This window comes from Podarcis liolepis, assembly GCF_965112155.1.
Source record: "Podarcis liolepis genome assembly, chromosome: 18".
Lineage (NCBI taxonomy): Eukaryota > Metazoa > Chordata > Lepidosauria > Squamata > Lacertidae > Podarcis > Podarcis liolepis.
The window spans coordinates 3,058,625-3,084,342 of NC_139572.1; the positions used below are offsets into that span (position 1 = coordinate 3,058,625).

Genomic DNA, 25,718 nt, shown 5'->3' on the forward strand with positions numbered 1-25,718 from the left:
GATATGATTCTCTCACACACATGTAATCAGTGCTTTTTTTCCTGGGGGGTACGTACACCCCAAACATTTTGTGAATCTTCGTACTTTTGTCCATTTACTGTACTTATTTTTCCCGATAAAATGGTGGTTTTCTCGAGTCAAAATGAGAATACCCCTAAACATTTTTTTAAAGAAAAAAGCGCCACATGTAATATATGTATATGTGTGGCCAACATTGGTCCAACTCAGAGCAGACACGGTGGCGCTGTGGGTTAAACTACAGAGCCTAGGACTTGCTGATCAGAAGGTCTGCGGTTCAAATCCCCGTGACGGGGTGAGCTCCTGTTGCTTGGTCCCTGCTCCTGCCAACCTAGCACGTTGGCGCAAGTAGATAAATAGGTACTGCTGTGGCGGGAAGGTAAATGGTGTTTCCGTGCGCTCTGGTTTCCGTCATGCGCCAGAAGTGGTTTAGTCCTGCTGGCCACATGACCCGGAAAGCTGTCTGTGGACAAACGCGGCTCCCTTGGCCTGAAAGCAAGATGAACGCCGCAACCCCAGAGTCGCCTTTGACTGGACTTAACTGTCCAGGGGACCTTTACCTTTTACCTTTTGTGTGCCAGCTATTAACCCTCGCAGGACTAACTTGTCCAGCCCTACAGCAAATAACCCCCCCTCTCCCCCCTTTTGTTCCGCCTGGTGGTCCCTTGGCAGCCTCTTTCTCCGGCTCCTCTCACCCAGACAAACAACAGATGCCTCGCAAATTGTGTTACCAGCCTAGGGAGCTGCTGGTGCCAATCTTAATTTCACAGGTTGCCGATTGCAAGAGATTGGAAAGACGGGGAGCTTTAAAAGATAGTGACAGTTAATAAAAATGAAATAAAACACACATGCACACCAGCGAGGCAGGAGGTGGCCATTTCACTCACGTCGGAAGGTATGAGAGAGCGACAGCTCAGCTTTGCAAGGATTAGCATAAATGGAACTTTTGAGGAAGTTGCCGAATTTCGGTCTGCCCCGCATCCAGGGATTGTGTGGCATGGGGGCCTTGTATCTAACTGAGGCTGTGAACACATTATCTGCTAGTTTGTTCTTTTTCTCAGTTTGGAGCAAAGCTGGTTTGGGGGAGGAAGCCACCTTGAAATCCAGGGTATGCGCACTTGAGCGACTTCAAATTCAGTGAGGTTGTTCCTCCGCTCTGTGATTTGATACTCGAATTGCCGCACAGAGCAGAAAAAGGGCATCGGTGTTTCCACCCGTTGCCCATTCCCTGATTTGTTTCCCTGCGCCAAACTCTGGTTCCCTGAAGCAGCCATCTGAGTGTGTGCTCTCATCTGAGCATGCTCAGTGGCTGCCTGAAAGGGACACACCTCAGCTCGACTGCGGTTTCCGTTTCCCATTCGGAGGAAAGCTAGTTTGCAGGAAAATACACATTGAACAGGAATATCTCTCAGGAATCTACAGGGTATAGACTGCTAACATCATTGTGTGTACTCAGCTTCCGACGTCAGTGGTGGAAGCGTATTGGAGCCAGAGTATTATGTACATATAACACTGGTCCTGAAAGACCTACATTGGCTCCCAGGATGTTTGTGAGCACAATTCAAAGTGTTGGGGCTGAACTTTCAAGCCCTAAACGGCCTCGGCCCAGTATACCTGAAGGAGCATCTCCACGCCCATTGTCCAGCCCGGACACTGATGTCCAGCTCGGAGGGTCTTCTGGAGAGAGAGAAAAACCCGAACAGGAGAGAGGGATGACTTACGGAAACAGCTTCCAGGATCTGCTTCACCACGTGAGCTGCGTCTTTCTCGCTGTAGAAACCCCGTTCAACAATCCTGAAAGAGGGCAGAGGGGGGCACAAAGTGTTGGGTTCGAAAGTTGCCATGTTTACACTTTGCCTGGTGGCACTGTGGGTTAAACCACAGAGCCTAGGACTTGCCGATCAGAAGGTCGGCGGTTCGAATCCCCAGGACGGGGTGAGCTCCCGTTGCTCGGTCCCTGCTCCTGCCCACTTAGCAGTTCAAAAGCACATCAAAGTGCAAGTGGATAAATAGGTGCCGCTCCGACAGGAAGGTAAACGGCGTTTCCATGCGCTGCTCTGGTTCGCCAGAAGCGGCTTAGTCCTGCTGGCCACATGACTCGGAAGCTGAACGCCGGCTCCCTCGGCCAGTAAAGCGAGATGAGCGCCGCAACCCCAGAGTCGGCCACGACCGGACCTAACGGTCAGGGGTCCCTTTACCTTTACCTTACCAGTAGGAAGAGCAAAAGGAGATGTGTATATTTGGGGACATATTCCTCCTCATCATCCTCAAGGCGATGCATTGATTTCTGGGGGCCCGTTGAACTTATTTTATTCATTTTGTTTATTTCGTAAAATTTATACCCTGCTCAAGCGGTAAAATGGGTCCCCTCTGAGTATGGCTCTCACTGGAATAGCAGTAGTATTGAAAGATTTCAACCGGTGCAGCCCCGGTCCCTCTGCATAGAGTTCGTTTTTGCAAACTGTCAAACAACATTTTATTTTAAAAAATTAAATACAGTTTTTGTATATGAGATGAGATTGTCTCTGCTCATGTGCAAAGCGCACGTTTAAAAATGAAGCCCTTTGCACACTTGGAGCAATGAAGTGTAGATAACTGGGCATTTGAAAGGACAAGCTTTCTGGCACTGGAGTGAGCGGAACCTTTTTTTAGTGAGTGTGATGGAGGGAGAGAAAAAGGATCGCAGGGAATCTGCAGCGGGAATTGACAGTGATGGTTGAGAATGGCCATCATAAAGTACCGTATTTTATCCTCTATAAGACTCACTTTTCCCCTCCTAAAAAGCAAGGGGAAATGTGTGTGCGTCTTATGGAGCGAATGCAGGCTGCGCAGCTATCCCAGAAGCCAGAACAGCAAGAGGGATTGCTGCTTTCGCTGCACAGCCATCCCTCTTGCTGTTCTGGCTTCTGAGATTCAGAATATTTTTTTCTTGTTTTCCTCCTCCAAAAACTAGGTGCGTCTCGTGGTCTGGTGCGTCTTATAGAGCGAAAAATACGGGTACTGTAGTCCTCAACACCCCCCCTCTCTCTATCCCAACACACACACACAATAACACACACGGCTTCTCTGCAGGTCGCTCTGACACAAATTACCATCCCTTTCCCCTTCCTCGGTGCAATTTGTCACCTTTTATTAAGAACCTGCCAGTTCGGCGGAGGGCTTCTTGCTGGTTACCTGTCAAACAGCTCGCCACCTGTCACCAGCTCCAGGATGAGGGTGATCTGCGAGGTAGTCTCAAAGATCTCTTTGAGTTTGATCTAAAAATAAAAAAGAGATAAAGGAGGTTGAGCAGGGGGGGAAAGGCGTTTTAACTTTGAGGCAAGCTGGTCTCCAAATATGAGAAAGCAACACACAAACCCACACAGACAAGGACTGTAACTCCGTGGGGAAAAGCACCTGCATTGCATACATTAGATCCCAGGTTCAATCTCTAGCCTCTCCATGTAAAATAATAGAATTGAAGAGTTGGACCTTGCCAACAAAGGTCTGTATAGTTAAAGCTATGGTTTCCCCAGTAGTGTTATATGGAAGTGAGAGCTGGACCATCAAGAAGGCTGATCGCCGGAGAATGGATGCTTTTGAATTCTGGTGCTGGAGGAGACTCTTGAGAGTCCCATGGACTGCAAGAAGATCAAACCTCTCCATTCTGAAGGAAATCAGCCCTGAGTGCTCACTGGAAGGACAGATCCTGAAGCTGAGGCTCCAAGACTTTGGCCACCTCATGAGAAGAGAAGACTCCCTGGAAAAGACCCTGATGTTGGGAAAGATGGAGGGCAGAAGGAGAAGGGGATGACAGAGGACGAGATGGTGGGACAGTGTTCTCGAAGCGGCCAACATGAGTTTGACTAAACTGTGGGAGGCAGTGGAAGACAGGAGTGCCTGGCGTGCTCTGGTCCATGGGGTCACGAAGAGTCGGACACGGCTAAACGACTAAATAACGAGCAACAAAGAGTTGGACGGGACCCCGGGGGGTCATCTAGCCCAACCCCCTGCAATGCAAGAATAGGCAGCTGCCCCATAGGGGGATTGAACCTGCAACCTTGCCGTTATCTTCACCACGCTCCAACCAACCGAGCTGTGCATGTAACTTAGGGAAATGCTCCTATCAGAAATCCACCTAGCTCAGACGGTGTGGAAACTGCTGAGATAGGTGGACCCAGTGGTACAAGCACAGCCTTCTGTGTTTCTCTCTAGATCTGTCATATTCAGAACCATATCCTGGTAGGCTGGGGGAAGATTCCAGTCTGAGATCTGCTGCCAGCCACTGTGGACAACCCTCAGCTAGATGGAACAGGGGTCTGACTCAGTATGCTTGTGAAACATGGACCCCTTGTAAACGCCATCTCCAACTCCTAGGAAGATTCCATCAACGGCGTCTCCGAAAATTTTTGCACATCACTTGTGAAAACAGGTGAATTAATTCCAGTGTACTGGAAGAAGCAAAGACACCAGTGTCAAAGTGATGATTCTTCAACATCAGTTTCATTGGGCTGGTCATGTTGTTCCGATGCCTGATGATTGTCTTCCAAAGCAACTCCTCTATTCCAAATTCAAGAATGGAAAGCATAATGCTGGTGGTCAACAAAGGAGGTTTAAAGACTTTCTCAAGGCAAATCTAAAAAAAATGTAGTATAAACACCGGCAACTGGGAAACACTGGCCTGCGAGTGCTCCAGTTGGAGAACAGCCTTTACCAAAGGTGTCCTGGGCTTTGAAGACACTCGAATTCAGGACACAAGGGAGAAATGTGCTAAGAGGAAGGCATGCTTGGCAAATCCACACCGGGATCAACTCCTGCCCGGAAACCAACGTCCCCACTGTGAAGGACGTGTGGATCCAAAATTGGCCTCCACAGTCACTTACGGACTCATTGTTAAAACCGTGTTTTTAGAAGACAAACTTACTTTGCTATGAGTGATCGCCAAAGAAGTACAGTACATTGATTATTGCTTTCATTTTATGGATCAACGGTCTCGTTAGACAGAAAAATTTATGTTAAATTGCTGTTTTAAGGGTTGTTTTTAAAGTCTGGAACCGATTACCATATTTTTCCGTCTATAAGTCACCTCCATGTATAAGAGGCCCCCTATTTTGGGGATTCCAATTTAAGAAAAAGGTGGGGGGAGATCTATCAGTGTATGACGCTCCCAAAATTTGGACATTTTTTAAAAGGAAAAAACCCAGTCTTATGCACAGAAAAATACGGTAATCTGTTTTGCATTCCTTTATATGGGAAAGTGCGCTTTGGTATTGGAACGCTTTGGTTTTGGAACGGACTTCCGGAACGGATTAAGTTTGAGAACCAAGGTACCACTGTGTGTGTGTGTGTGTGTGTGTGTGTGTGTGTGTGTGTGTGTACACCACACCTTTCCAGCAAAGGAGATTTCCTGCTTGCGTTCTTAACAGCAGCACACCTGGAATTAGAGGGTTGTGAATGCGTTTTCCCCCTCCCCTCCAGGGAGGGGGAAAGACTTGGAAATTGCATTTAAAACAAAACAAAAAAAGAAGAAGAAAACAAGAAAATGTCACGGTTTCTTTAGACTTTTGGTGACGCCGCACATTTCATGGCACTTTCATGATTAAAACCGCGGCTGCTGGAGAGATCCCGCCGTGTAAGTGACGCTGGGAGAAGAAGGAAGAGGCTTAATGCTTCCCCCCCATTCCTTAATACGTGGCGGCACAATCTCTTATTAACTTCAGAAGTTTACAATCCTATTATCACTCCCTATCAGCCGCCTGCAAGCAGGGGAGGCTGCAGATAGGAGTCGCAAAAGGGTAAATAACAGAAATAGAATTCCATATATGTGTGTGTGTGTGTGTGTGTGTGTGTGTGTGTGTGTATCTATATATATAGATACACACACATATATATACACACACACACACACTGGTACCTTGGGTTAAGTATTTAATTTGTTCCGGAGGTCCGTTCTTAACCTGAAACTGTTCTTAACCTGAAGCACCACTTTAGCTAATGGGGCCTCCTGCTGCCGCTGCGCTGCCAGAGCACGATTTCTGTTCTCATCCTCAAGCAAAGTTCTTAACCTGAGGTAATATTTCTGGGTTAGCAGAGTCTGTAACCTGAAGCGTATGTAACCCGAGGTACCACTGTATATATGAATGGACATCTGAGTGAACAAAGAAGCTTGCGAATGTGAGGGGTGCATGTGGAAATCCTGCCCCCCCCCGAAACTATTGGTTATTAGAGCAAAAAATTAGGTCAACAACAGCTTGGAATAATGGCTGTTCGTCCTTCAAGTTGCAAGAAGATCCAACCTCTCCATTCGGAAGGAAATCAGCCCTGAGTGCTCACTGGAAGGACAGATCCTGAAGCTGAAGCTCTAAGACTTTGGCCACCTCATGAGAAGAGAAGACTCCCTGGAAAAGACCCTGATGTTGGGAAAGATGGAGGGCACAGGGAGAAGGGGACGACAGAGGACAAGATGGTGGGACAGTGTTCTCAAAGTGGCCAACATGAGTTTGGCCAAACTGCGGGAGGCAGTGGAAGACAGGAGTGCCTGGCGTGCTCTGGTCCAGGGGGTCTCGAAGAGGCGGACACGACCAAAGAACAACAAACAACAACAACAACCAGTCTCTTTCACTCACTGGCTCAGATCCTCAAAACTGCACCTCCAGAACTGTTGACAGCTTTTCCCCTTTCAAGGAATTAACTTCTCTTTTACAGAGCAGCATCCAATTCCTAGAAGGATACGATCTCGCAAGTCGGCAGACTTCCATAATGTGTCACGGAAGCCCAATATATGGGGATGTTATTTGAATCGTCACGCTTTGCAGCTTAAAGGCAACCTATTAGGGATTATAAGGAGAGTGTCCTGGGGGATTATCCCACATCCGGCAGCTGAAAGGCTCTGTGGATATTGATGGTGATAGGGCCCAGGTGCCCCCATGGGACGCCTAGCAGATTTTAGAGACAGTCTTTGTGTACGCGATTTACCAGCCAGTCACGAAGGACGCTGACCCTCCGGTTGCAAGGAGCCCCAAATCACAACCTTTCAAAAGACAGCATTAAGCAACCAGGAAGCACTGTCTGAAATTGAGCTTCAGCTGCTGCGCTCTACGTGGGGCTGCCTTTGGAGGTGACCTGGAAACTGCAACTAATCCAGAATGCGGCAGCTAGACTGGCGACTGGGAGCGGCCGCCGAGACCACATAACACCGGTCTTGAAAGACCTACATTGGCTCCCAGGACGTTTCCGAGCACAATTCAAAGTGTTGGTGCTGACCTTGAAAGCCCTGAATGGACTCGGCCCAGTATCCCTGAAGGAGTGTCTCCACCCCCATCGCTCAGCCCATTTCACTGAGGTCCATTTCTGAGGACCTTCTGGTGGTTCCCTCCCTGCAAGAAGTGAGGTTACAGGGAACCAGGCACGGGCCTTCTCAGTGGTGGCGCCTGCCCTGTGGAACGCCCTCCCATCAGATGTCAAGGAAATAAACAACTATCTGACTTTTAGAAGGCAGCCCTGCTTAGGGAAATTTTTAATGTTTGATGTTTTATTGTGTTTTTAATATTCTGTTGGGAGCTGCCCAGAGTGGCTGGGGAAACCCAGCCAGATGGGCAGGGTATAGATAAGTTGTTGTTGTTGTTGTTGTTGTGCCACAGCCCTCCATCTTGCCAGCTTCAGAAAAGGGCATGGAGAGGCTCTCCTATTGGAAATAGGATTTTAAGGCTTCATCTCGATCGCTCATCCTCTGATGGGGCATCTTAGTGGTTCCCCACGTGACCCCTGAGGTCCACTTGGAGAAAAGCAATGACAAACCTAGACAGCATCTTAAAAAGCGGAGACATCACCTTGCCAACAAAGGTCCGTATAGTTCAAGCTCTGGTTTTCTCAGCAGTGATGTATGGAAGTGAGAGCTGGACCATCAAGAAGGCTGATCGCCGAAGAATGGATGCTTTTGAATTCTGGTGCTGGAGGAGACTCTTGAGAGTCCCATGGACTGCAAGAAGATCCAACCTCTCCATTCGGAAGGAAATCAGCCCTGAGTGCTCACTGGAAGGACAGATCCTGAAGCTGAGGCTCCAAGACTTTGGCCACTTCGTGAGAAGAGAAGACTCCCTGGAAAAGACCCTGATGTTGGGAAAGCACAAGGAGAAGGGGACAGAGGACGAGATGGTGGGACAGTGTTCTCGAAGCTACCAGCATGAGTTAGACTAAACTGCAGGAGGCAGTGGAAGACAGAAGTTCCTGGCGTGCTCTGGTCCAGGGGGTCACAAAGAGTCGGACACGACTAAACGACTAAACAACAACAGGGTTCAAGCGTTTGGTGTGGCAGGCCCCTGACCTGCGGAACTCTCTTCCACACACCCCCAGGCCATTCACACTCTGACACACCCATTCTATCCCAAACATTGTGCTCTTTTCGCCAACTCCCCTTAACTTACAATATTCGGATGCGACAGCCTCAACAGCACACCGATTTCGGTCCTGACGATTTTCTTGTCGATCTGAAAGCAAAGAATAGAGTGCAACTCAAGGACCCCCCACCATTTTGCTGTTGTTTTTCCCAACTTCGACAGACTTGCTAATGGTCAGCAGGGACACAGGGAGCAACTATAGATGAATTCTGGCCAAACCTGATGATCACTCCCTTCTCTTAGACTCTGTTTGTCCCACTCTGAACTCGAAGTGGAGTGGGGATTCCCTGCAAGGAACAAGCAACCTCATCTAATCGTTCCTCATTTGGAGTGTTGCAGGAACCCCCCCCCCCCAATCATTCAGTTTGTACAAACTTCACGCACACCCACACTCACACACTACATACGCTACGCTTCTGTTATAAATTCATAGAAAATCAACCATATATCGGATTTGCACCGTTCCACTTTTATTTTACTCCATGAAGGAAGGACTACAAAATGGGGAAGGTTTGCTACAGGCCAGACATAATCCCTTGAGCATCCCAGCACATACACAGGAGCCCTGCCCAGTTGCTATGCCAACCCTGATGGTCCTAGACAGAAGACCATCAAGATCACAAAGAACTTGCATATGGGAGTGGATTCAGCATGGACTGGAACAAAGGACAATGATCAGATCTTCCCTCTGGGGGCAGGAAACTGCAAACTCCCCTCTGTCACCTGGAAAGTACCGGTACTCATGGGGAGGGGGAAAGGGGGAACCAGCCAGGTGACAGAACACTCAGGTTACCACCACAACCCTTCCCTCAACCCCTCCTTTCTGTGATGTATGTATGATGTTTCTGGGGATGGTCTTGATCTACAGGGTGGCAATTTCAAAAGTCTTTATAAGGCCTTGCACACCATTTTTCTGGGTCCTTCCTCTCTCCTGCAAGTGAGGGGAGCACCCTGTTGCAACAGATCAATAAAGGCCAAGCCTACAGGTTGCTGTTTTGCTCCAAGTTATCCTGGTTGGTGTCTTTGTTTTTCTCCAAGGGAGCCCTCAGATTTTTCTGTTAACAGGAGTGAGATGGGATGGGCACTTACCGTTTTCTTCAATATTTTGGCAGCATATTGGACGTGAGTTCCTTTCTCCTCACAGCTGTACACCACCGACGTGGCTCCCCTAAAGAAACGGGGCACAGAGAGAGGTGATCACACATTCCCCCCTCCCAGAATGTATATACAGAATGAGTTTTTTCCTTTTTTAAAAAAGAAAGAAAATAAGCAATAGATCCTATTCCCATTGGGAGAAATGACCAACCAGGGAATTGTCAGAAGCCATATCAAGGTGTTTATTTATATTCATTTATTTTTGCTATTTCATCTGAGTTTTAAGTATTTGAGAAAGAAGCTTTGCATGTAAATGGCATCTTAATTGTCTTTCTGGTACCAATCACAGGTCTTTCAATGCTACTCTCTTTTTAGGCTATTCCGTTGAGAATCTTATTAATTTTTTTGCAGCTGTTGTGTTTTTCTTTTTATCATTATATGCTGTAATTCCCCCTTCAAAGTTCAACTGAAGGACAGGGTATCAAACAAACAAGTAACCTAAAACAGTGATGTCACTATTGCACTGTAATTGTGAATCATAATGTTTTAGGAGGCAAGCTAAAGAACTTGATTGAAATCATTGCAGGAAGGGGTGGTCAGGACTGTGTTTGAATATCTTTTTCTTTCATAGTTTATATACCACTCGATTGCAGGGGAATAAAACCTTCAAACTGATAAACGATGAAACCGAAGCCATCTAAGTTGGTGGCTATCGCCGCCTCCTGTGGCAGTGAGTTCCGCAGGTTAACAATGTGTTGCATGAAGAGGGGCTTTCTTTATTTCTGCCCTTGAATCTTCCAACATTTGGCTTCACCGGCAAGTTCTAGTGTTAGAGGGAGGGAGGAAACCTTTCCTCCACCCACTTCTTCCATGCCAGGCATAATTTTACAAGCGTTGATATCATGTCACCACTTACCCCAACAAGCACGTTTTGACTCGTGTAAATGTTTTTGAGAAGCACATTCTACTAACATGAATTTTCAGTGCACACTTTCCCCCTTATACACTGGTACTTTGGTTCTCAAACTTAATCCGTTCCGGAAGTCCGTTCCAAAACCAAAGCGCGCTTTCCCATAGAAAGCAATGCAAAACAGATTAATCCGCTCCAGACTTTTAAAAACAACCCCTAAAACAGCAATTTGACATGGATTTTACTATCTAACGAGACCATCGATCCATAAAATGAATGCAATAATCAATGTACTGCAGTCACACAATCAATCAGTAGCTAAACTGGGTTCCACACAGTCACAAAAACAAAACAAAAAAAGAGCCGCAAAAACAAAAATGCAAAATAAATAGAAAAAAACAGAAGACAGACCTCAAAATGGAAGCATGGCACTCAAATGAAAAGCATAACACTCAAAACGGAGCACGTTCAGCTTCCGAAAAAAGTTCGCAAACCAGAACACTTACTTGGGTTCTTACTTGCAGTGCTTGGGTTCCAAGTTATTTGAGAACCAAGGCGTTTGAGAACCAAGGTACTGCTGTATGCGCATTTGGAGAACTACACCGCCAGATTCAAATTTCGACCCAGCACACTTTTTTTGGGGGGGGGGTGGCGGCACTGGGATGGGGAAGTTTGGCCTTTCCTGGGATTGTGGATCCACACAGCTGGGTGCAGAAGGGACTTAGAGACCAGCCCCCAGTCCTCCCCATGCCTGCTTCTGGCTTGCCTTTGCTAAAACAGTTTTTAATTAAAAACCACAATGCTAAAGAAGCTCTAAACCTTTAAGCGGCTTTGGAGCCCGAAAGGGACCCCTTCTGGCCCAGGCCTGGGGACTTGACAGCCTCCGTCCCTTCTGAGCAGATTGGCAAATTTGTGTTTACGGGGAGATTACATGCTGATCAGCACAGGCTGACAAGAAATGCTTTTTTGGGGGGGAGCGAAGTGGCTCGTGCGTCGCACAGCCTGGGAGTCGGCTTCCCGAGGTGCAGCCAGGGACACCAGCATACCCACCAAAATTATTATTATTATTATTATTATTATTATTATTATTATTATTAATTTATTTATACCCTGCCCATCTGGCTGGATTTCCCCAGCCACTCTGGGCAGCTCCCGACAGAATTAAAAGCACAATAAAACATCAAACATTAAAAACCTCCCTAAACAGGGCTGCCTTCAGATGTCTTTTAAAAGTCAGATACAGTGGTACCTCGGGTTACATATGTTTCAGGTTACATACGCTTCAGGTTACCGACTCCGCTAACCCAGAAATATTGCCTCAGGTTAAGAACTTTGCTTCAGGATGGGAACAGAAATCGTGCTTTGGCAGCGGCAACAGCAGGAGGCCCCATTAGCTAAAGTGGTGCTTCAGGTTAAGAACAGTTTCAGGTTAAGAACGGGCCTCCGGAACGAATTAAGTACTTAACCCGAGGTACCACTGTAGTTGTTTTATTTCCTTGACATCTGATAATTTATGTATGATGATAAATGTTAAAAGTGAAAATGAATCAAAAAATGTTTTTAAAAAGATCATAGCTGGGGTAATTATTTATTGTAACTTAAGAGTGAATTTCTGTTTCTGTTCCATTATTTGCTCATGTCTTGAGAGTTAACTTTGATGCGCACTACCGTATCCCAAAGGATTATTGAATATTTCTTTTTTTATATATAAGCCGTTCCATTTCAAAGTTAAGACCTTTTTGTATCGGACATTAGCTCGGGATTTCAGTGTTTAATCTAGGGAAGGATTTGTACCAACACCTGACCAATGAGGAATTTGTCACCAAATAGCAGAAAACCGTGACTAAAAAAGTCACCCCATTGGTCTGTCACCCCCGCAAGTGTATTACCTGGGTAATAAGGCGCCCAAAAAATTTTAAAGCAAAGATTATGGGATAATGCACACAGTGACTTGCGAACTCGATCGCACACAGTCTGTAGTCGGCTGGCAGCAGGGGTACAATATGGGCATGTCTTTAAGTCAACATCTTACATTAAAAACCTGACAGTACCAAACTACCGAAGGCTTTTCACCAAAGCCAGACTAAACGTCTTTCCCTCTGCAGTGTTGGCTGGCAGGTTGAGAGGAGTTCCCTACCAGGACAGAGTTTGCTCGTGTGCTCAAGACATTGATTCCATAAAACGTATTTTGTTGCACTGTGCAAAATATGAGCATGCCAGGGCTGAACTGATATTACCCTTGCTGGTACCTTGCCTGGGAAAATCAGAGGCTCACTATGTCAGGTTCCTACTGGAAGACCGGACAAATGCTAGAACGTTAGCAGTGGCAAAGTTTTTATCGGTGGTTGCAAGAACAAATGAGCCCTATATTCTAAACAAAATGCTTGTTTAACCTGGAGGTAGGCTGTATGAATTGTGTATTGATTTGTAATGATTTGTTGGGTCTCCGGACCGTAATAAAGATTGATTGATTGATTATTATAAGGTGTGTGGTCTTCGTTGTACATTTCGTCGCTGCAAACCGCCTTGCAGCAATATAGAAAAGGCGCCGTGCAAATTAAAAGTGAAATGGAAATGACAGGAAACAGCCGCTCTTAACATCCAGCAGGATGGTGGAAATCGCGGCGTCTCCGGATTATGCTTCCTCTTGCTAAGAATAGCCTGGTTTTGGCATCTGTTCCGCCGAACCTCATTATCTTCAGCAGCAGGTGGATGGGAAAGTAAAATTAGCCGTGCTCACTTTGCTCCTTCCCTCCCCAGATCCTTTGCAATTTCATCCTGCCCACATCTCTGTATATTTCCAGCAGCATAAGCAAAACCGACTTTGACGTCAGATGCTGACAAAATGCCCGAAACTCCATCTTTGGTGGAGATGGAGCAACAGGAGCCTTCCTGGTGCTGAGTCAGGTTAGATCAGCATTGTCTGAACTGATTGGCGGGCTGTGGTCATTTCCAAAACAAATACAGTGGTACCTTGGTTGTCGAACCTACCGTATTTTTTGCTCTATAAGACTCACTTTTTCCCTCCTAAAAAGTAAGGGGAAATGTGTGTGCGTCTTATGGAGCGAATGCAGGCTGCGCAGCTATCCCAGAAGCCAGAACAGCAAGAGGGATTGCTGCTTTCACTGTGCAGCGATCCCTCTTGCTGTTCTGGCTTCTGAGATTCAGATTTATTTATTTTTTTTCCTCCTCCAAAAACTAGGTGCGTCTTGTGGTCTGGTGTGTCGTATAGAGCGACGAATACGGCAATCTGTTAAGGGAGGCCGTTTGACTCCCGGAACCATTGGAAAACTGAGACGCGGCTTCCGATTGAGCACAGGAAGCGCCTGCAGCTGATCAGAAGCTGCGTCAGACGTCTGGCTTCCGCAAAACGTCCGCAAAACAGAACACTCCCTTCCAGGCTTGCGGTGTTCGGGATTGACAACCAAGGTAGAGCAACAGTCCAGTCCTCATGATTCGGAATAAAGGGCTGATTTAAATAGGAACCTAGGAGAGCAGCTTTTTAAAGTCTGATTTACACCTCCAGCGCTCCTCTGCTGCCCCCTTGCCTTTTAGTGTCCTACGAGGTAACCCCACCGCCCTCCAGGGGGCAGTACTCCTCACTTTGGGAATGTCTACTCTAATCATTACACCACGCTGTCCGTCCAGACACATTTCCATGCAACCTAGCAGTTCAAAAGCATGTCAAAGTGCAAGTAGATAAGTAGGTATCGCTCCAGCGGGAAGGTAAATGGCATTTCCGTGCGCTGCTCTGGTTCGCCAGAAGTGGCTTAGTCCTGCTGGCCACATGACCCGGAAGCTGTACGCCGGCTCCCTCGGCCAGTAAAGCGAGATGAGCGCCGCAACCCCAGAGTCGGCCACGACTGGACCTAATGGTCAGGGGTCCCTTTACCTTTACCTTTAACTCTGCTACATATAGGCACTTGCTAGTGCAAGTTAGGAAGGATATTCTTTGGAAGCTGAATTTTGCAAGCAGAGCAACCTTGCGCGTTGTTAAAGGGGGGCTGGAGTCACGACTAGAGAGGAGCGGCGTGCTTAAGAAAGGGCTTTTGCAGAATTGCAGATAAACTCTTAAGCGAAAGCATCTGTTCTTCTCTCACTCCCATGAGCCAGATGGAAAATTAACAAAGGCTAAGGTGTCTGTTTGTTCAATTTGGCTGAGCATGCCTTAAGAGAGATACCACGGAGGCGGTGGCAAGACTGAAAGAAAGGCGATGAAACAGTGAAATGAATTCTGCTGTTTCTCCCTCCCTCCCTGGGAGAGCCAGAGAGAGAGAGAGAGAGAGAGAGAGAGAGAGAGAGAGTCTATGTCCCTAATTAAGGATTTACCCAACGGCTCTGTTACAGCCAGCGCACTGATCAGGATTAATATCCCCCAAATATAAGCGTTTTAAAAACACATCTCAATGTGTATTTACTAGAAGAGCATGCCAGGAGCTTCCTAAAGACCCAACACATTTACCCCCACTGCCGCTTGAATGTTCAGCAAGTGATTAAACACCACCCAAGGAAACTAAAGGTAAAAGGTAAAGGGACCCCTGACCATTAGGTCCAGTTGTGACCGCTCATCTCGCTTTATTGGCTGAGGGAGCCGGCGTACAGCTTCCAGGTCATGTGGCCAGCAGGACTAAGCCGCTTCTGGCGAACCAGAGCAGAACGGCGAATGCCGTTTACCTTCCTGCTGGAGCGGTACCTATTTATCTACTTGCACTTTGACGTGCTTTTGAACTGCTAGGTTGGCAGGAGCAGGGACCGAGCAACGGGAGCTCACCGCGTCATTGCGGGGATTCGAACCGCCGACCTTCTGATCGGCAAGTCCTAGGCTCTGTGGTTTAACCCACAGCTCCACCACCGCTTGAATGTTCACCAAGTGATTAAACACCACCCAAGGAAAGTAAATATCCTGCTAAGCATCATCACTATCTGTGTTGTGTAGTGGTTAGATTGTCGGGCTACGACCGGAGAGTGACCAGGGTTCAAATCTCTTTACTCGGCCATGAATATCCCAGGGTGTATGGCTTTGGGTGTGGCCTCTCAGACTCACCTAACCTCGCAGGGTTGTGGACAAAAATGGCAAGAGGGTGCTTGCTCTTCAGGTTAATGAAAAAAGCGAGCGAGAGTTCATAGAATCATAGAATCATCCTAGAGTTGGAAGAGACCACAAGGGCCATCGAGTCCAACCCCCTGCCAAGCAGGAAACACCATCAGAGCACTCCTGACATATGGTTGTCAAGCCTCTGCTTAAAGACCTCCAAAGGAGGAGACTCCACCACACTCCTTGGCAGCAAATTCCACTGTCAAACAGCTCTTACTGTCAGGAAGTTCTTCCTAATGTTTAGGGGGAATCTTCTTTCTTGTCATTTGGATCCATTGCTCCGTGTCCGCTTCTCTGGAGCAGCAGAAAACAACCTTTCTCCCTCCTCTCGTTTTATGATTTGTTATTGTCAGTTCAAAGCAGTCCTTGGCAGCTCGGCCGGGGTGTGAGACATCTGCCCAGGCGTGTTTCTGGTGGCAGGCATGCGCACCCAGAGGTGCAGAATGCGAACCAGTGCTTCTCGACTGCTGAGCGCAATGGGATTGACTCCCATGCAGAGTTTCGCAGCTTTTGTTGTGAAGGTGGGGTGGGGTCTGAACCCTGAAGGGCAAAAGACTGGATTGCCCGCTAGGCAGATTTAAGCACGTGCTTGGGGCAGTAGCACAACAGGGGCACCAAAAGGAAAAAGGAATATATATTTTTTTGAAAGAATTAGACATTCGCAGACACATGCGGCCCTCCAGACCTTGGTGCCTGGCCCCCAAAACTCTCCCAGGCCACAGTCCTCACCAACCTCCCGCAGAGCTGTTGTCGGTAAGTGTAGACAATACTGAGCTAAATGGGGCAACGGTCTGATTCAGTAGATGGCACTTTCTTAATTTCCTATTTAAATTCAGAATCACAAGGACTGGAATCTTACAGTACATCACCTAACAGTAGGCAGGTGGTAAGACCTAACAGACGTGGGTGGCGCTGTGGTCTAAACCACTGAGCCTCTTGGGCTTGCCGATCAGAAGGTCGGTGGTTCGATTCCCCGCGACGGAGTAAGCTCCCGTTGCTCTGTCCCAGCTCCTGCCAACCTAGCAGTTCGAAAGCACGCCTGGACAAGTAGATAAACTGGTACCACCGTGGTGGGAAGTTAAATGGCGTTTCCGTGCGCTCTGGTTTCTGTCACAGTGTCCCATTGCGCCAGACGTGTTTTAGTCCTGCTGGCCACATGACTCAGAAAGCTGACTGCGGACAAACACTGGCTCCCTTGGCCTGAAAGCGAGATGAGCGCCGCAACCCCAGAGTCGCCTTTGACTGGGTCCTTTACCTTTACCTTTAAACAGTAAGGGAACTCCTATGGTTGGGGCAATCTGCTTTGCTGGCAGATTTCCCCAATTCAGTCCCCAAAAGCATCTCCTGGGGGGGGGGCTGGAAATATTTCCCCTGCCTGAGACCCCCGGAGAGCCGCTGCCAGACCGTGCCAACAATCCTGGCACCATTCTTTGTGTGCCTCCTCCACATGAGGTCCAGATGTTGGCAACACGAGAGCAGGGCCTTTTCTGCAGTGGCTCTGCCGTTTGTAGAATTCTCTCCCCAGAGTGGCTTCCCTGGCTCCTTCATTATACACCTTTAGGGAGCAGGCAGGGCCGGATTTCGGTTTGATGAGGCCCTAAGCTACTGAAGGTAATGGGGCCCTTTCTATGTCCAGCTGTCCTTTGTCAACAACAAATAGTTGCTGTTTTTTTGTGTTGAATATATGCTATATGGTCATTTATGGACCCCATAGGTATCTCAAGCTATTGGCACATAACAAATAGGTGCTTACACAACACTGTTGCTGGATGTAGGTTTTATTTTATTTGTTTTTTATCTCATATTTCGGAAATGTACATCCAGGTTTCCCCCCCTTTAATTCTTGGGGGGGGGGCCGCCAAGAGAGTGGGGCCCTAACCTATAGCTTGCTTAGATTATATGTAAACCTGGCACTGGGAGCTGGCAAAAACATTCCTCTTCTACCAGGTTTGGGGGTGATTAATATTCTGGAAGGGAGGGCTATTGGTTCGCTTTGTTTTCGTTCTTGTTTTTATTCTGCACTTTGTTTTTTTTATGCTTTGGACTGCCCTGCCATCTTTGGATGAAGGGCGGTATGCAAATCAATAATAATAATAATAATAATAATAAGTGGAGCAATGTCTCAGTATAAGGCACCTATTAAAACCAGCCTTTTATTCGGAAACATGAGGACTGGAATCTTGTTACTGTTTTTGAGGAAAGACTGCAGCTCAGCGGTAGAACACCTCCTATGCCTGCTGAAGTCCTGGGTTCAATTCTCAGTGGGACTTGACATCTTTCCACAGGGCCTGCAAGACAGAGCTGTTCCACCAGGCCTTTGGCCAGGGCACAGCCTGACTCCCTCCCTCGGCAATCTTCGCGGAGCTCTGGCCCAATGGTTGCCAGTGGGTTGAATTAATTAATTTTATAATGAATGATTTTAGAGTGCTGTTTGTGCTGTACTTTTGTACTGTTTTATTGTTGTTAGTCGCCCTGAGCCCGGCTTCGGCTGGGGAGGGTGGGATATAAATAAAATTTATTATTACAGTGGTGCCTCGCAAGACGAAATTAATTCGTTCCGCGAGTTTTGTAGTCTTGCGATTTTTTTCGTCTTGCGAAGCACGGTGTCGGGAAAGTTTTGGAAAAGTTTCAAAAATCACCAAAGTCTTCAAAAACCTCAAAAAAGGCTACCACACCGCGTTCTATGAGTTGCTCCTCGAAGTCAAGTCGCAACTGTATTAACGGTGTTAAGAAAAAGGAAACAAACTTGCAAGACGTTTCCATCTTGCGAAGCAAGCCCATAGGGGAAATTGTCTTGCGAAGCAGCTCAAAAAACAAAAAACCCTTTCGTCTAGAGAGTTTTTTGTCTTGCGAGGCATTCGTCTTGCGAGGTACCACTGTATTATTATTATTATTAGTCTGATTCAGTATAAGGCGTGTTACATCCCAACTTAAAACCAGTCCTGTATTCGAATCCATGAAGCCTGGAATCTTACAGGGAATTTCCAAACAGCGAAGTAACTCACACAGCTTAGCGTTTCTGCATCTGCTTTGGTTGCAGAAGGTGCCGGGTGCAATTCCCAACATCTCCACGTAAGCCTGCCCCAAATCCCGGAGAGCTGCTGCCAGCCAGTGTAGACTGTACTAAGCTAGATGGACTAGTGATCTTCAGAATAAAATGGCTTCCCACCCCTTTGGTCCCTCCAAAGTGTCATGCATGCCGATGATAGTACAGTGGTACCTCGGGTTAAGTACTTAATTCGTTCCAGAGGTCCGTTCTTAACCTGAAACTGTTCTTAACCTGAAGCACCACTTTAGCTAATGGAGCCTCCTGCTGCTGCCGCACTGCCGGAGCACGATTTCTGTTCTCATCCCGAAGCAAAGTTCTTAACCCGAGGTATTATTTCAGGGTTAGCAGAGTCTGTAACCTGAAGCGTATGTAACCCGAAGCGTATGTAACCCGAGGTACCACTGTAATAATAAACAGCCAGAAGGAATTCTAGATCCCATCCTTACCTGCCGAGTTCCGGGCCCATGATGTAGAAATCCTCAAGGACTGCATCCCTGCGTGATCCCTCGATCCAGTACTCGTCCTCCAGAGACTTTGAGGTGGGCATCTTTGGGGCAGAGGGTCCTTCCCGGAGGCAAGGAGGCTGGCTTTTCGCTTGGCCCTCTTAAAACATCACAGATGGGCAGGCAGGGAGGGAGTGGGGGAGATGGGAAAGCAATTTCCAGGATTATCCGGGGAGGATCAGAATAAACGTCCTCAAATCTCCCTCCTCCGCTTCCAGCTCCGCACAAGAGGGTGGCAGGTGGGCCGCTTCTCCGCCGGCTGGATGGAGCCCCTCAGGCCGCCTCACACGCTCCTTGCACGCTCCTTACATGCCCGTCGCACGCTCGTTTTGCACGAGGCCCCCAGCTGCCTCCTGCAAAAAAGGCAAGCGAGTCTTTGCCTTTAGAGATACCCCTTGAGGTTTGGGGGTGCCCGAGAATCGCTGCAATCTCTCTCCCTCAGGCCTGGGTTGGCCACCTCCTCCAGTTAAGGTGATGGGGTGTCTTCTGCTTCTTGACAAAGTCTCCAGCTTTTTCTACATCCTGGGGATCACCTTGAGAAATAATAATAATAATGTACCAACCTGGCAGAATAGGACAAGTCAAGTTATTCCTATTCCTCAGGCTGCCTTCCAAAACCACCCTCCCTCCAGGCCATATCAAATATTTTCAAGTGTGTGTGGGGGGTCTACCCGGAGAAGAATGCTCCCCCACCCGCTCCAGTCTCAAGATATTGCTTTAAATCCAGGATTGCTGCTGGGGCTGGCGTGGGAACCCCTGTTTTGCCAGGTGTCCAAGGAAAAGATACGGCCCTTGTTTGTTCCTGTCCAATAATTATAGCAACAACAGCATCTATATTCGGAAAATAAACCCCACAATATCAGCATGGAGGCGCCGGCGGTTTTCCAAACCTGGGCTGCAGCCTTCCTTTCGGCGAGGTTCAAGTTTCACATCGTGGAGTGCAATTTGTCCCTCCGGAGCGGTCCTCCGTTCCTGCTCTGGTGGATGATGCTCAAAGGATGCTCAGAGACCACGCCCGGGAGAGACAACATCCCGGTGACCTCTATTTGAGAAAGTGTGGCTTGCCAGCTTCAGCCTCCCAAACCTGGCTCGCTCCTGCCACCCAAAGGCGCCTGCGTTTCATTGCCACTTCCTCCGGCTCTCCAAAGCAGAGATGCTGCAGCCTGATGAACTCATTCTGTATCCAGCCAAGTTGGGGGATCATGGAATCGTACGATTGTAGAGTTGGGACCACGAGGGTCATCTAGTCCAACCCCCTGCAATGCAGGAATCTTTTGCTCAACTTGGGACTCGAACCCACCACCCTGAGTTTAAGAGTCTCGTACTCTACCAACTAGGGACGTGGGTTAAACCACAGAGCCTAGGGCTTGCCGATCAGAAGGTCGGCGGTTCGAATCCCCGCCACGGGGTGAGCTCCCATTGCACGGTCGCTGCTCCTGCCAACCTAGCAGTTCGAAAGCACACCAGCGTGAGTAGATAAATTGATACCACTCTGGCGGGAAGGTAAACGGCGTTTCCGTGCGCTGCTCTGGTTCGCCAGAAGCGACTTAGTCCTGCTGGCCACATGACCCAGAAGCTGTATGCCGGCTCCCTCGGCCAGTAAAGCGAGATGAGCTCTGCAACCCCAGAGTCGGCCACGACTGGACTTAACGGTCAGGGGTCCCTTTACCTTTACCTTTAGGTCTAAACCACAGAGTTTAGGACTTGATGATCAGAAGGTCGGCAAATCGAATCCCCGTGACGGGGTGAGCTCCCGTTGCTCGGTCCCTGCTCCTGCCAACCTAGCAGTTCGAAAACACATCAATGTGCAAGTAGATAAATAGGTACCGCTCTGGCGGGAAGGTAAACGGCATTTCCGTGCACTGCTCTGGTTCGCCAGAAGCGGCTTAGTCCTGCTGGCCGCATGACTCGGAAGCTGTACGCTGGCTCCCTCGGCCAATAAAGCGAGATGAGCGCCGCAACCCCAGAGTCGGTCACGACTGGACCTAATGGTCAGGGGTCCCCTTTACCCCTTTTACCTTACTCTACCAACTGAGCTATAGCAGGTTTAACCTGTCTGCTTGCTTGTGAAACATGGACCACTTATAAACGGCAACTCTGTTTTACACTTCCTGACATTATGAACGCCAGAAGACCCAAAGGTGCTAGCCCAGCCCATCTGGTGAAGCATGGACTGCTTATAAACGCCATCTCCAACTCCTCGGAAGCTTCCATCAACGGTGTTTCAGAAAATTTTTACACATCACTTAGGAAGACCGGCAAACTAATACCAGTGTCTTGGAAGAAGCAAAGATCACCAATGTCGAAGCAAGGATTCTTCAACATCGACTTTGTTGGACCGGTCATGTTGTGCAGATGCCTCTTACTCGCCTCTTCTCTAGAGTCTAAACTAAAAAAGCAACCCTGTGTCAGGACGTTTTTAACGTTTCATTTTTAAAATTATGCTTTAGTGTGTGTTGGAAGCTGACCACAGTGGCTGGGGCAACCCAGTTGGGCACGCAGGGTATAAATAATAAAATGATTATTATTAAATGATGATGATTATTATTTACTATTAAGATTAAGATTGCCGGAAGAAATATCAACAACCTCAGATATGCAGATGACACAACCTTGATGGCAGAAAGTGAGGAGGAATTAAAGAACCTTTTAATGAGGGTGAAAGAGGAGAGCGCAAAATATGGTTTGAAGCTCAACATCAAAAAACCAAAGATCATGGCCACTGGTCCCATCACCTCCTGGCAAATAGAAGGGGAAGGACAGATCCTGAAGCTGAGGCTCCAAGACTTTGGCCACCTCATGAGAAGAGAAGACTCCCTGGAAAAGACCCTGGTGTTGGGAAAGAAGGAGGGCACAAGGAGAAGGGGACGACAGAGGACGAGATGGTTGGACAGTGTTCTCAAAACTACGAACATGAGTTTGACAAACTGCGGGAGGCAGTGGAAGACAGAAGTGCCTGGTGTGCTCTGGTCCATGGGGTCACGAAGAGGCGGACATGACTAAACGACTAAACAACAACATTATTAAAAGGGCTTGAATGCTGCCAGCTTTCTTCCTAGGGAAATTGCTTTATGTTCTATAAATCATCCAACATCCAGCTTTGAGGAGATGCCCTTGTGATCAGGTGCTGTGGCAAATCCTACTCAGCCTCTTCTCTCTGCTTGGGCGTCCTCCGGGCAGTCGCTGGTCTTTGAGCTGCCCCCCAAACCACCCCAAAGAGAGGTGCTGCCTTACACTGCCCCACAGGGGCCTGGGACTTATCTGTCCATTCCCAACAGCAAGGGCTAGTGGACTGGCTGGCTGCGCTCCCTTGTCCGCTTGCTTGCTTACTCCGAGGCCGCCTCAGCCCCTGGCACCCAGCACCCCCAGAGGCACCATTCGCCTGCGGAGCTTGTAGCCAGGGCTGCTGCAATAAACAGCCGTGCCAGCCTTTGGGAGGCAGAGACACCAGAGGGCATCAGAGGAGGGAGGGAAGAGAAGAGAGACAGAGCTCAGTGTTGCCCGCGGCACCCCTGACCATCCTTCAAGGCATTCCAGGGAGCCACGGCACACGGGTTGAAGACCACTGCTGTAAGGGAAGGAGAGACCTTTGCCCAGCCCTGGAGATAAACGCAAGTCCTTATATTCCGCTGGGCAGCTGCTGTCGTGGGTAATGGCCACAGGGCGGGGCTATTGGCCTCTTTATCAGTGTCGTCGTGGCTTTTCCTGATGGGTTTCGTTCTGTGTTCCTATTTGTAGCCTGCTTTTCTGTGTGGATACCAATTAAAGCGGCTTGTGGCAAAAGTGAAAAATGGAAAATACCAGAAACGGGAATGTAGAACAGGGGGGAACTTAGCTAAACTGAGTCAGGCCAATTAATAATACTAATACTACTATTTTAAGACAACATCTTAAAAAGCAGAGACATCACCTTGCCAACAAAGGTCCGTATAGTTAAAGCTATGGTTTTCCCAGTAGTGATGTATGGAAGTGAGAGCTGGACCATCAAGAAGGCTGATCGCCGGAGAATGGATGCTTTTGAATTCTGGTGCTGGAGGAGACTCTGGAGAGTCCCATGGACTGCAAGAAGATCAAACCTCTCCATTCGGAAGGAAATCAGCCCTGAGTGCTCACTGGAAGGACAGATCCTGAAGCTGAGGCTCCAAGACTTTGGCCAACTCATGAGAAGAGAAGACTCCCTGGAAAAGACCCTGATGTTGGGAAAGATGGAGGGCACAAGGAGAAGGGGACGACAGAGGACGAGATGGTGGGACAGTGTTCTTGAAGCTACCAGCATGAGTTTGACCAAACTGCGGGAGGCAGTGGAAGACAAGAGGGCATGGCGTGCTCTGGTCCAGGGGGTCACAAAGAGCCGGACACAGCTAAACGACTAAACAACAACAATACTACTATTGCTGCTGCTGCTGCTGCTGCTGCTGCTGCTGCTACTGCTACTACTACTACTACTACTAATTTATTACTTATACCTCACCCATCTAGGCGGCTCACAACTGAATATGAAAAACACCATAAAGCATCAAACATTAAAAGCTTCCCTAAACAGGGCTGCCTTCAGATGTCTTCTAAAAGTCAGACAGTTGTTTATTTCCTTGACATCTGATGGGAGGGTTTTCCACAGGACGGGGGCCACCACTGAGAAGGTCCTCTGCGTGGTTCCCAGTAACTTCACCTCTCGCAGTTAGGGAACTGCCAGAAGGCCCTCAGAGCTGGACCTTGGTGTCTAGGCTGGACAGTGGGGGTGGAGACGCTCCTTCAGGGATACTGGGCTGAGGCCGCTTAAGCTTTCACGGTCATCACCAACTCTTTGAATTGTGCTCACCCTGTGATCCTCAAATGAAGGGGGGCATTTGAAGGCAGCCCTGTTTAGGGAAGCTTTTAATATTTGATGAATTATTGTATTTTAATATTTTGCTGGAAGCTGCCCAGAGTGGCTGTGGAAGCTGCCCAGATGGGCGGGGTATAAATATATTATTATTATTATTATTATTATTATTATTATTATTATTATTAGTTCCAGACCTCATGACTCTGAACCAAAGACTGATGTAAAAAGGAAGATGCTTTCCCCCAAGCCACAGCCTTGCTGCATCACTGACTGCCCCACACTGAGGGGCAGCAGAGCTCCAGGATTTCGGAAAAGGGCTGCTTTCCCAGCCTTACCTGGGGACTGAGCCCAAGACCTTCTGCCGGCGAAGCAGAATCTCTACCGCTGAGCTATGGGTCTTTCCCCAAAGCGAAGGCCTCTCTTTTAGGAACAGCGCAGCACATCTTCCTTTGTTTTGCCTTCAAAACCTTTCCAAAGGAGTAAAGGGGTAAAGGCGTTAAACCTTCCGGCGGGGAAAGGAATTTTAACATCAAGACACAGCAGTTCACAGGTTAAAAGGCGCCTGGATTTTATCTTAAAAAGATGTTGGAAGGCAGGCAAGGGGGGGAGAGAGAAGGATGGGGGTGCACGATGGAGAGCCGGGCCCCCAAACTTTGGAATGAGGGGTGCGAAGCCTTCAGAACGAGGGGAAAGCGATGTCTTAAAAGGAGGCCCAGATGGATGCAAAATCTCACTATCTTCAAGCCTCATTTCCAGAGTTTAACTGCCAAAAGGGTCAGCAAAACTGCTTGCCTTGTCCCCCACTTTCCCTCCCCCCCAAAAACCCCCCTGCTTCCCTCTCTGTAGGTTGGAAAAGGGATTGCTGGTTGGCCCCAATAGGCCTGATTAGGTATAACCCAACACCCTATATCCCTATTCACATTCCCACCCACCCCCAAACCATAAGAACTGGAATCTTGCTTTATTTTAAAGGAAAATATTCAGTGGCAGGGAGGGGACGCGGGTGGCGCTGTGGGTTAAACCACAGAGCCTAGGACTTGCTGATCAGAAGGTCGGCGGTTCGAATCCCCACGACAGGGTGAGCTCCCGTTGCTCGGTCCCTGCTCCTGCCCACTAGCAGTTCAAAAGCACGTCAGAGTGCAAGTAGATAAATAGGTACCACTCCGGCGGGAAGGCAAACGGCGTTTCCATGCTTCTCTGGTTCGCCAGAAGCGGCTTAGTCCTGCTGGCCACATGACCCGGAAGCTGTACGCCGGCTCCCTCGGCCAATAAAGCGAGATGAGCGCCACAACCCCAGAGTCGGTCATGACTGGACCTAATGGTCAGGGGTCCCTTTACCTTTACTATTCAGTGGTAGAGTACAGATTTTGAATGCAGATGGTGCCAGGTTCAGTTTGCCCATAGGGGTGGGGCGCACTGCGGGCCTCGGGAGTCTGCCTGCCTCCTCCCACTCAGCCGCCCTACAGCTGGGGGGGAGGCAGCAGGCGGACCGTTTGGGCAGCGCAGAGCCTGCACGCGCCCATGCCACCGTGTCTCTCCCAGGGGAGATGCGTGACTCGGGTGCGCTGCAGCCCCCGCGGTGAGTGCCGCCCGGCATTTTGTCACCCCCTCAGTGGTGACTCCCGGGGCGGCCCAACCCACCGCACCCCCTTCCTCCGCCCCTATGAAGAGTGCTGAACTAAATGGGCCTCCTTTGGCCTGACCCAGCTGCTGGGCTGTTCTATGGAACCTCCAGCTCCAGAGACAGTCTACCTGAACTCCTAGGTTCTTTGGGTCATTATGTTCTTACACAGATCCATAATCTGATGTGGGTATAGAGAAGACTCCCTGGAAAAGACCCTGATGTTG

At 48.5% G+C, this 25,718-nt stretch overlaps 2 protein-coding genes across 3 annotated transcripts in view; one reads left to right on the forward strand and one right to left on the reverse strand.

The window, feature by feature from the left end:
• Positions 1 to 20,159, reverse strand: part of LOC310697406 (calcium/calmodulin-dependent protein kinase type IV-like) — a 28,533-nt gene extending 8,374 nt beyond the window's left edge. Inside the window, exons 1-6 of the mRNA XM_083484046.1 lie at positions 19,936 to 20,159; positions 18,989 to 19,578; positions 9,483 to 9,561; positions 8,421 to 8,483; positions 3,193 to 3,275; positions 1,740 to 1,812 (exon numbers count right to left, since the gene is read on the reverse strand). Of these exons, the coding sequence (XP_083340172.1) occupies positions 1,740 to 1,812; positions 3,193 to 3,275; positions 8,421 to 8,483; positions 9,483 to 9,561; positions 18,989 to 19,089 (399 nt within the window). The 5' untranslated portion in view covers positions 19,090 to 19,578; positions 19,936 to 20,159. The remainder of the gene's footprint in view (positions 1 to 1,739; positions 1,813 to 3,192; positions 3,276 to 8,420; positions 8,484 to 9,482; positions 9,562 to 18,988; positions 19,579 to 19,935) is intronic.
• The window catches only part of EFNA2 (ephrin A2), a 241,268-nt gene that overhangs the window by 20,629 nt on the left and 194,921 nt on the right, over positions 1 to 25,718 (forward strand). The gene's annotated exons all lie outside the window — the stretch shown is intronic.